Below are 11,775 nucleotides of genomic sequence, written 5' to 3'. Positions count from 1 at the left end.
TTTACCGACGCAAAGTCAAGGAAGGTGTGATAGGATATTACAATGTTATATTATTGTTGCATATTTTTATGTGCGAATTTATAGCAGATTAACGTCTATTCGAAGTTCCTCTAGAAATATACTAAATTTAAACTAAATGTTTTTAAACGTTCACACCGCTGTGAATAAAACCAAATGCTTGTAAAAAATCGTGCTTTGAAAAACACCGTCATCATGCTACGCTCTCGTACACGCTTGTCACATCTCGTTTTCCTTCCAACTCAAAATCTTAAGAATTTCTGAGCTTGCTTCCCATAATTCATTATTTTCTATGAAATCAGCGACGTGCAATTTTGCAACGACTAGAGGTAGAGGGTCGATATATCTTCTGTGATCATCTCGACCCAGTCTTGTCATCTCTTTCATGGCATTGTCGTGACTTTCTTCCCACCGTATATCTGCGGTCGACTTTTTCCACTGATTTCCTTCAAGCTCGCGACCTTTCCGCCATTTAGCACATCTCGAAAACCTCAACAATTCAAATAAGGTTTGGCACCTTCGATTTTCCACAAAAATCAGGGGGACCTCTCTTAGCACCTCCGCTGTCTTAATCTCAACCATCTTACGAAATCTGACAATATTTACGCCTAAAACGAAAGGAATAGTATTTCTCCATGTTCGGCGGACTAAGTCGGGAAGGTAATACGCAGCGTGTTCTTCTGCTTCAGTTAATTTGATGTCTTGCAAATTCAGGACCTTTTTTCGTGCCCACAGCTCTGCACATTTCACGAGTAGTTCCTTCGAACTTTTCTGGCATTGACGCGATCTCACCTCACTTTTCAGGAAATCCGACGCTACTATACCTAACTTCATTAAGTAGTTGACTCGCTTAAACATTTCTACAATGTCTTCACACTGCGACCGATGTTTAGACTTGGCTTTTACCATCATCTGCAACAGTTGTTCAAAGTCAAACTTTTTATGATGGGCAGCTGCGTTTCTGTAAATAATCAATGTTTTCACGACATTTTTGTGCTGTTTCGTCCATAATTCATTCCCTTGTTTTGCTCCGTCTATAATGCAGGCTTCTGTTAACTGCTGCCATTTTTCATAAGAAACGGGGTCGTGTTGTATGTGAGTTAATATTTGACGGATTGCATCGATTTCAATTTCCTCGGTTTCTGGCAAAACGAATTTCCCCACGTGATATTCCATAATTTTCATTGCTTCACCAGCATCTATGGTATCTGCACACTGGGCTTTCATCTTAACCGCTATAATTTCCGTTTCCAGCTCTGTCACTTTCTCTTCGAGCCCAAATACCCGCCTTTTTAACACTTCTATTTCCCCATTTTTCTTTTGAAGTTCGTCATTGTTCAGCTTTAGCAATTCTTTAATCTCTTTCTCTAAATTTTTTGCCTCTTCATTCACGACACTTGGGTATTCTCCAAATTTTAATCGACGCGTTCTTCTTAAAATACTGGTGATTGTTCTCGACATATCATCCCTAGTACCAGAAAAATTTGTTTCGTGGCCGTTTCCATGCCTGCTTGCCATGATTTGCTCACGTCTCTGATTATTTGCTATAACCTGCATGATGAAATAAAAAATGTAGATGTACTTCCAACTGTCAAAATTCCGTCCAGACCGAGCGGGCAAGCCTGAACCGAGCGAGCGTAGCAGCATCCTAATTTTGTGCAGTAGGCAGTAAAGCCGGTTTTCCACTAGATGATATTTTTCAATCGAACAAAATTTTTCGCTCGATTTTCTTTTCAATTGTGGCCGTCAAGAGAATCCGCTACGGTCGAATTCTCACAATTGAAGGCGGAAAATCGAGCGAAAAATTTCTTTCGATCGAAAAATTTCGATTTACGCTTTAGATTCAAGTGCGCATAAACATATACATGTATATATATATATCAATAACTATCTTATCAGCAGAGAGAAAAATAAACAATAAACAAAGAGAAAATACCAAAAATACAACATACGAAATAACCATGCAACTTTCATGAGTGCCGACTGCCGCGTGGGACGAAACGTTACACACTAGCTAGTTTAATTAAAATTCCTCGAGAATAGCTATCATGCCTGTCCGGAACGCTGCTTCACAGCTCTCCATCACTACGCCTAACGCCCTTTCTATTTTCGAACTATACTCGTACTGATAAATGTCGTAATAAAATTCCAAGATCGAATCCTCCATCCTGAATGTGGAGCATGTATGAAAGGCCTCTTATTATGCAGTAACGTCTTTCATATAGTTTCAGTTTTTTAACACTGTCATACTGTGTGCTACGTAGTACGAAAGACTTAATTCGTAAGCTATCAAATTAAAATATCAATGTTTCACGAAAAGCATATATTTCATTACTTCAGGGATCACACAAACACATATAAGAACAAGTTTTGAACAACATACTTTTGTTTATATACGGCTGCTAAAGATAAAAAAAACTTTGTTGAGATTACCACCTCCAGTTGACCAGTTCATGAACATGCAGCCATATTGTTTGATGTTTTTCACCACATGGAAGTTGTGGAGTATGCATGAAGTTGTTTCACCAATATGAAACATTTTGCGTGGGCTATAGTAATACTTGCATGATGCTTCTATCCCACTGTGATGATGCATATCCAAATCGTAACTTGTTCAATGTAAATTGAACTTTTATACCGAAGTATATCAACTTTTATATGAAGAAACTGAAATAATTAAATCCAACATTAACAGCTGGGAAATTTGTTGTCGCTGTGCAAAAAATCGCTGGCACATAGCCGAATGTTTGTCCGAGTTGGAATTTTGAACGAAATTCACAAAGCGAAAGTTTTATTGAGATCTGAATTTTTCTCCGCAATGATCGAAAAGTTTAAAGTATATATGGAGAGCTCCTTATTAGCTCACGAACAGCTGTTAGTGGCAGCCGGATAGCTCGGGATCTCAACGAAATCTCCAAACTTTTTGCACTAAACAAACTGTTAACAAACGAATCAATATATATATGTTTGTGTTATGATCTTGATTGATATTGTTCACGTCAAGAAAAAGCAAAAACTGGTCCAACGTAATGCCTCTTTTACAATGTCAATGAAATAGTTTGTATTAGTCATGAAAAGATAATTGTATTAGTCATGTATTATGATATAGCGGCGAGTCAGATATTTATATATTCATGTTGTTAAAGATTAATTTTATTTTCCAATCCATTGTCTTTATACAGGTCTGTTCACATTGCGCGAGTAACTTGAAAGCAGCAATTTAATTGCCACTATAAATCGGTGAGTCTTTTCATGTATTTCACCCGTATAACATTTTCATATCAGGAATATCATATTTTCAAACAAACATATAACTGTCATTGGATGTGTTAATTATTGTTTTTTAACACTACGGTTATTTGTATTTGTCTTTCACACGTATAGACAATAGCTAATATATTAATTTCTAGCTCGGCGATGTTGACATATTCCAAACATCTTGAACTTTCTCATTATTTTGGTGTGAAAGGTCTGCATAAATGCTAAAAATATTTCTTTAAATACAGTTTAATGGCATCATAAACAATTATTGGATGAGGCTGAAGCGAAACTGAGGCGGATAACATTGACCGAGGTCTGAATAATTCTTGATATCATGCAAAAGCCGAATCCAATAATTGTCTATTATACATTTAAAGGCATCAGAAACGATTAAACGAAGCTCATTAATGCTTATTTTATTTTCGCGCTCTTTTGGGTTCATGTTGCTGGCGCGCCAAGGTCTGGGCATGAGAGACTCCAATAATTGTTTTTTTTTTGGATGCTCGATCCAAAAAATAATCATTGAGCGCTGAGCACGTCAGCATGCAGCTGAAATGACGCATTAAATACAGAATATTGAGAATCAACCGTTACTTTCTGACCAATCAGGAACGACAATACACACAAAATGTATAATAATGTAAAGTAACGGAATGTGTGATAACTTCATTTTTTATTGTTTAACACATGCAATGATAATCTCATGTCGATAAATCACATCTATATCCCATACAGAATAACGCATAAAGGAAATTTATTTAATAAAAGCTATATGATTATAATAATATATTCTTGTATGTTTGTATGGTGACATTAATAAGTAAATTAGCTTGCAAGTACACCACGTAAGTATTCAATACTGCAAAGCTGTTCGGTCTGTTATAACCCGAGCCTTCATCATGCAGTGATAAGGATGAAGGCTCGGGTTAACGGACCGAAAGCTTTGCAGTATTAAATACTTACGTTGTGTATCCACAAACTTATTTACTTATATAAATATACGTGAAACGTTCCGCAAAATAGTCTAACATATGGAGGTAGTACTTACAGATATTTAGAAGAAGCTCCGTCGATCGGTCTTATCACATCATACTCTTAAGCATCTTTGAACAGCGAATGACGCAGGGCTTGTTTTGTTATATATCCAGGTGCGCGTATGTCAATTGACCTTTCTCACGATGACGAACATCCGCCATTTTCGGGGTGCTTTCAATTCTATTAAATGCGTTCAAACAATAATAGCAATATATATTAATGTAAAAAGCATTTTTTTAAGAGTCCACAGACCATTTGAACAGTAAATTATGCCTAAGATAGCCGCCCTGACAAGGTCTTGCGCTTACAATTAAAAAAACAATTACCCTAAAAATGGCCACACATTCGTCATCGTGAGGAAGGTTAATTGACCACACTGCTTGATGCTTTCATAACTATTTTTTATTATATACCACTTGTCAAGAAAATAAGATATCTATTCATAAAAGATAATTTCAAATGGATAAACAGTCGCACGTCCAGGTGCGCCACACGTGATTAAAGTTGTTATTTCCCATGGGAATGAAGTTTTCTTCATTTTTCCCTGTGTAAATGAAGCAATTTGATTGGCTGAGGCCGGTTTTTCTCATCTGGCCCGCTGTGAAATGCGACCGGCCCGCTGTGAAATGCAATCTGATTGGCTGAGGCCGGCTTTTCTCATTTGGCCCGCTGTGAAATGCGATCTGATTGGGTGAGGCTGGCTTTTCTCATCCGGCCCGCTGTGAAATGCGACGGGCCGGATTAAATCTGTAATAGATTTATTACCTCATCCCCGCTCGGAAATCGAGGACTAGTATGTGACACCAAAAAACTTTTAACGCAAATCCTTTGGCTTTGATCTTTAAAGCAAAGTCTTCAACCAATATTATTGTACTAAATTTATTTATGGAATGATAGAATTAGCTAGAATTCATATCACAAATAACATGTATAATGTAATTGGATCACCATCCAAACACAGAAATTTTATTCGCTTTTTGAAATCAAACTTAGAAGACAACCTTGTCCTTGATGTTGCTATTTTATAAGACAACTACTTATTCTGTAAAACAAAATCACTCGCCTTCGGTTCGTGTTTCGCGCGCTTTTCTTATGTTTTTCCTTTTCAAAACACTTATTTATCATAGCAGCTATTTTATTGTAGTTCTTGTCGTCGCGTCCCTGGCTCTGCTCTTATTTCGTCGTAAAACTTCCAACTTTGACTGATTCGTCAGACACCGAGTTACGTACACAATTATTTCATTTATATCAACTGAGTTAAACTCTTTGCACAATGATCGGGCATTCAAATTCGAGCAAAAGCTTGATATTAAACGGCGTACCCAGCCTTGGGAGTTCCTGCATGTACATTTTCCGAGAATCCGCGACACATCCAGCCGATCTGATGAGAGGCGCCTTAACAAAACCGAGTTAGCATGCGCCAGGAGTTATATTTGTCTCCGGATAAAATGAGTTAAAGAATAGCTTTGGGTTCATGAATGACATTTAAACGTTCAGGATGTTGCTCAGTTGTGCTCATAAAACTAAGAAGCATAAGCTAGGGTGACGTCGCTTCCTCAGCAACATATAGGGTCATGGCACAAATTGTGGCGAGTGACATGCAACAACCCAGAGGGCAATATAGTTGCACATGTTTCGCAACTGTTCCTGGCCAGGTCTTAAAGTGCGTATTCAGCCGATACTTCTACAACTATGACATAGATAAAAGATAGACAGATGTTCATTTCAGTAATAAAAATGTCCCAAGTCCCATGATGTTGCGTCATTTGTCGTGACGTCATTACTTTATGTTCTCTGCCTGTTTCACTAATGTTCCGGCATTTGCGAAAAAATTTGTGAAAATAAATTTATTCATTTATATCAATTAAAAGCCAACAATGTCGTGACGGTGCCGAATTACAGTCCTAGCAATACGAGTCCTCAGTCTTGTTCAAAATCTATAGCAGCGGTCAATACTATGGAAATACTTCATGCTATTTCTCTGTTTAACAGCCCCACGCAAGCTCTACGCAAGTTAACCACGTGATTAGTTAATCATCCGATAAACTTACAGTGATTAGCGCTGATCATTGTTAAACTGTTAACGACGTTTTTATTACTCGTTAGTACGCTTTTAGTTTAATTCCTGCCTATAAAAACCCCTCTTTAGCTGTTTATGATACCCGGCTTTATATATATAATATTTCAATAAAATATCTAAAATATTTGAGAAACGTACGCTGCGAAAACAATGCTTGCGAAACAATTTCATTATATCGAGGAACTTGAAAAACTTTCAAGACCTAATTTCATCTATATATATTTTATATTATATACATATATATATAAAATATTTTTTTAGAACAAACCTTTTTCCTTTACAAATCATAGATTGCGTAGCAACTTTGTTGTGTCAGCTGTTGTGTCGACTTTGTTGTGTCGGCTGCAATGTTCCGATATTTAAAGATGAGAACATTGCACTGCAGGATTCTTAAAACGACCTTGTGATAATGTCACAATCCAAACAGGCCATGTATCTGCCCAAACAGGCTCGCAGTTAAATAAACTAAGCAGAAGTTTCATTAATTGGTATCACGAAGCCGCCTCATTTGATACCCTGTTTATACATTTTTGCACCTTTTATCGTGGCAATTAGGTTTCAGAGCTTTTCAATATTTTCCTAATTCCAGCAGCCTTAAATCCTTTTAACTGATTTTGAATGTTTCAGGATTTTCAGTTTGAAAAGAAATGGATTGACCTTAATTTTTCTGTCATTGTTAAAAATATCTTGTCGTATGTTTACGAATTAAATGTTAAATTAAATATTTATGAATAATGGTAATTATAATTTCGAGAAAAGGCTTAAAGGCTTAAAGGATCTCATTTGATCTCATTGTTTTATATTCGCTCTCAATTTTACTATTTAAGTTCTCAATTTGAAACATCAATTTCAATCTAAAACTAATGCGCGAAAACAAAACGAAATTTGAATTCGGGAACATTAGAAAACAATGAAGTGTCTATATCCTGGAATATTTGCTTGGACGTGTCTTTTTGTATCATGTCGCGAACTAGATGTCGGTTGCTCAATAGACTTAAATTGCAAAACCCGAAAACTATTAAAACCACTCATTGTTAAAATTTGAATGCCGTGTTCACGTGCCCGTGGGGATTTAATGCAATTTATAAAATGCTAAATACGAAAAATTTGAAATTGTGAATATGGTTAAATTTAAATTAGCCTTGTTATTGCTTCCGAAAAAAATGGTATAGCTGACCGCGAAACAGCGAGTGTTTATTGTGATATTATCCCAACAGAGTGCTCAGGCATTCAAACTCAAATAATTACATCGTTATGGGCGATTTCAATAGTTTTCGTTTTTTTACGGAGACACCCTGTATATATATTTAAAACAGTGTGGTAGATTACATAATTATCACAATAGGTGGATACAATTAGTTTCACAACAGGTGGTTACATATATGATCTGTTTGCATCCTAAATATAGTCACATCATGCATGCAACAACTTGCAAGCTGATTTCCATCACAGTTATTAGAATATACATGGGGTTCGGAAGCTAGATGGAAGTACAATACAACTCATTAAGGAACTTTAGCAGTGACTACGAGTACGACTACGAGATTCGTCATTCTTTTGCGTTGTTTGCTTACGCCATCAGTCAAAACTCGTAGTCTTTGAGTACGAGTTTTTTGATAAATTTCGTACTCGAAAGCCCAACGACTACGAGTTTTGGTTGATGGCGTAAGCAAACAACGCGCGAGTATGACGAATCTCGTACTCGTAGTCACTGCTAAAGCTCTCTATTATCTACAGTAGTCCCCCGCTAACTCGAACTCGCTTAACTCGAACTCCTCGCTAATTCGAACAAATTTTGTTTTCCCTTGGTCAAATATATCCGGTTAACTCGAACTTTGGTTTCGAATAATAGATCAGCAAACTTTAATCAAAACCGAATGACCAGTTATTCATCGTTAATGCAGAGAGACCCAATAATATATGTAGATTTTTAGGATGAATTTGTAGTCCGTTTCTTGCCATCCAATTTCGGATATTTTTAAGCGTTTAAAGTTAACGTTGAAAATGCCTAAAAGCTCATCACAATCGCTAGAGGATGCGCAAATTATAGTCTCGTCGGCATAAAGAGATGGATCGTAGCTTTGTAGACAATTTGCCGTATTGGCCATTATTAAACATTAAACCATAACTCAAAATATCACGAGAATTTAAACATTTGAACAAAAACTATTATTTAATCCGATCGTGAATTCATTTACAGTCGAGAAAGATGAATTTACTCCCCTTTTGTCCAGCATGCGGAAAACTTACCGGACATGAGCCTTGTTTATAATTGTCGAATAAGATAAAGCTCAATTAAAAAGCGGACGTTAAATGTCTTAAAGGGCAATACAAGCCGTTCAGAATTAATTCACAAACTATATATTAGCTTCGTGTTTCCCTCAGTTTTCGTGTGATTTATCTTTCTTCTACAAACAAACCACGCAGATTAATGCCTCAACTCTCAAAATTAATAAGCCGCTGTTTACAAATGTTTCCTTTCATAATACCCTAAAACAAACTTTAAATCAAATTTGAACAGAACACAGAAGTTTTGAAATGATCGCAACAAGCTGTTTAAATATCAAGTATTTCATCGAGAAAAGATGGCGCCGCCGACGTTAAATTTATGAATGAAGGGAACCAACAAATAACTCATAAACGCGTGCCTAGCGAATGGTCGGTTGACGTATTTTTATATTTTGAAAAAGGAATTGATGGCGGTTCGTTGTACATGATCAAATTGTTAAAACGCTGAAGTTTGAAAGGGGAAAATATCATTTTTAAACAAAACTACAAGCGGATAGGCATCAATTATTGAAACCTGAAAAGTAATTGTTGATACAGGCGAGGATGAAGCCTTAAAAGTTTGTGTAAATCTTGTTCCAATTTATCTAATCAGTTTCAGCGAAAAGTATCAATGTTAGTAGGACACTGATATCAGTAAGCGTCATTATTACTTAAGAAAAGAACCGACTAACGTTTTAAAACGTGTGGTCGAAGTCGAGCGAATTCGAAATCAGAACAGTTTCCTTTGGTTTTGAAAGTGCTGAAGCCATTTCGCCGCTTGCTTTCAAAACGCTGTGTAAGTATATTCCTAATTTAAGAAGTATTGTTAGAAACAGTAGCACTGTAGTATCAAAACAAAACAAATTAAGAGAAAGGGTGGTAATAATTTCGGTAAAAATAAATTACGTTATTCTACTTTACGAGGTAGATATTATAATAAGATGTAGACTATAAGTCTATAGTTCTATACAAATTAGTCGTAAAAACTTCGGTGGGAATATTCGCATATATAGCCCAGGGCAAAAACATTTATCAAGGATTATCCGGTAATACGTTAAGGCCTTAATCGACCCTAGAGCCATTTATTTAAATTCACTTTTAAAGAGGAACGTATCTCGCTGTTTAAAATAGACCCAGACGGAGAACAGATTCATGCACAAAGAATATCGCAGATGGAATAAAACTTTCTATAGAGAAAATTGTTGCTTTCAAGAGGAGATGAAAAGCACAAATTTAACCTCAAGCATAAATACGAGCGACGAAAGTTGTAACAGAAACTACTTCGAAATGTTTACATTTTTGCTGGCAATCTCGACAAGCTTGTTGTCAAATGCAACGTTTTCAATGGCGCTTCGAAAACTACACGCGCCTAAGGAGAACAAATTTCATCTGGTTGTGAAAATGTTCGCTGTTAGCAACACGCTGGTTGTTGCGCCATTGCTGCCCGTCTCCATCGCCTCGTACGTGCAATGCACGTGGATCGGAGGCTATGTGACCTGCGCTTTAACTGGCGTGATCTCAGCCACGTTTCTAGGTTGGTCGGTAACGCTGATGCTCATATTGTGTTTTTATCGATTCCTGGCAATATGTCGACCATTTTACTACAGAACCAAGCTGACAGCGAAGCGCACAAAAGTTATAATGTCGCTATCTTTCCTGTGGAGCGCAGCGCACTTGAGTTTACCTTTGTTCGGGCTCGGCCGATTTCGCGTTCACCAAAAAGGATGGTACTGTTCCATCGATTTGGCGTCGACGAATTCTGCTGATATTCTAGTCGTTTACCTCATCATAGCCGAAGGGATATTGTTCACGTTGGTCTTGGGGCACCTGTACCTGACCGTCCGCAAAGTAGTGAAAACCGAGCGGAGAGCCTCGATGCAGCTCTCGCCTGAACAATCCCGGGGGGCGAATGTCCTAGTTATTGGAAGAAAACGTGACGAGTTTGCTAGGATGACATTGCTCATCGCCGTCGTCTATTGGACATGTTCGTTTCCGTATTTGGTGAGTATCAGTTTTGCTGTAGTAACTCCCCCCCCTAGACTAAAGACATACTCCTTAAATTATAGAAGGTCGAATATACATGGATATGGTGTACTCGACCTTGGTAAGGTAATAAAGAAATCAGTGAAGGTCGAATATACTGGAATATGATATACTCGACCATGGAAAGATAGTAGTTGAGTATAACGGAATATATACTTTCCGTTTTTCCTCTAGAGTTATCGTGCAGCATTTGTGTTCTCAAATGGCAGATACCACGATTCTGATGCGTATTTCTACACTCAGATGATCGCTTACTTCAATTCCTTTCTAAATATCGTCGTGTTCCTTGTTATGAACAAACAATATCGAAAAGCGATGAAAAGATGGCTGGGAATTAGAAGTACAGATGTAGGTAAGATGGGACATTTATGGATAGGACTAGATAGGCGATAGCACTGCTCGTTAATGTACCAGGAAAACCCTGGGCTTCCTGGGGAGAGTCTCAGAACCAAAGTATGAATAGTCAACGCGAGAAAATTCAAATTTTCAAATTTTGAAACTTTTGTTTGTTGCCTTGTGTACAAAGTGAATAAAGATAATGTTGTTCAACATTGATTTGTAGCCAACAATCAGATTTCAAGTGAGCGTCAACCACAACACATCGTCAGTCAGGAAAGCATAGATGCACTACCTGCCCCAATCGAAATGTACTTTGAAAACAGGTCAACGTCTTTGTGATGCCGTAAAGAACAGTTTTCTATCATCAAGGTAACCTCGTGAAATGTTTGAGCAAAATGTAGTCGAACAATACACGAAAATAAAGATGCAATAGACCAGCAGTTATGCTTAGAGTTAAACAACCAAAACCGCTTGGATTTCCAGCTTAACCGCAACACTTGCGTCTTTGATATTCTCTTTACTTGAGAATATCAGGCACATTGCTGCAGTTAAATAAATTAAAGCAAGTTTCACTTCAGTAAATCAGTAAATGAACTTGTATTCATAATTTGTGGCTTGAGCGAAAGTATACAACAGAAACAAACTATAAATTTTCGAACAACTGAATTCAAATAACAATCAATTGTGTAGAAGTAAACACAAAGTATATAAACCTCCATCAGTGGGTTATT

At 37.1% G+C, this 11,775-nt stretch overlaps 2 protein-coding genes across 2 annotated transcripts; one reads left to right on the top strand and one right to left on the bottom strand.

Moving 5' to 3' along the window:
- Positions 1–237: 237 nt before the first annotated feature.
- On the bottom strand, positions 238–6,742 carry LOC114523246. Its single transcript, XM_028544112.1, has 3 exons — positions 6,663–6,742; positions 4,328–4,494; positions 238–1,569 (listed from the first exon to the last, which is right to left on the bottom strand). The coding sequence occupies exon 3, from the start codon at positions 1,534–1,536 to the stop codon at positions 238–240; it is 1,299 nt and encodes a 432-aa protein (XP_028399913.1). The 5' UTR covers positions 1,537–1,569; positions 4,328–4,494; positions 6,663–6,742.
- A 2,575-nt stretch (positions 6,743–9,317) lies between these two features.
- Positions 9,318–11,645, top strand: LOC114523140 (red-sensitive opsin-like). The gene is made up of 4 exons (XM_028543995.1): positions 9,318–9,458; positions 9,794–10,663; positions 10,880–11,057; positions 11,268–11,645. The coding sequence occupies exons 2-4, from the start codon at positions 9,815–9,817 to the stop codon at positions 11,381–11,383; spliced, it is 1,143 nt and encodes a 380-aa protein (XP_028399796.1). The 5' UTR covers positions 9,318–9,458; positions 9,794–9,814; the 3' UTR covers positions 11,384–11,645.
- Positions 11,646–11,775: the final 130 nt, after the last annotated feature.

The sequence above is a fragment of the Dendronephthya gigantea genome, unplaced genomic scaffold, assembly GCF_004324835.1.
Source record: "Dendronephthya gigantea isolate DGI-Jeju-01 unplaced genomic scaffold, DenGig_1.0 000026F, whole genome shotgun sequence".
In the NCBI taxonomy this organism is placed as follows: domain Eukaryota; kingdom Metazoa; phylum Cnidaria; class Anthozoa; order Malacalcyonacea; family Nephtheidae; genus Dendronephthya; species Dendronephthya gigantea.
Note: the sequence above shows the minus strand (reverse complement) of the source record. Positions and strands in the feature narration are given on the sequence as shown.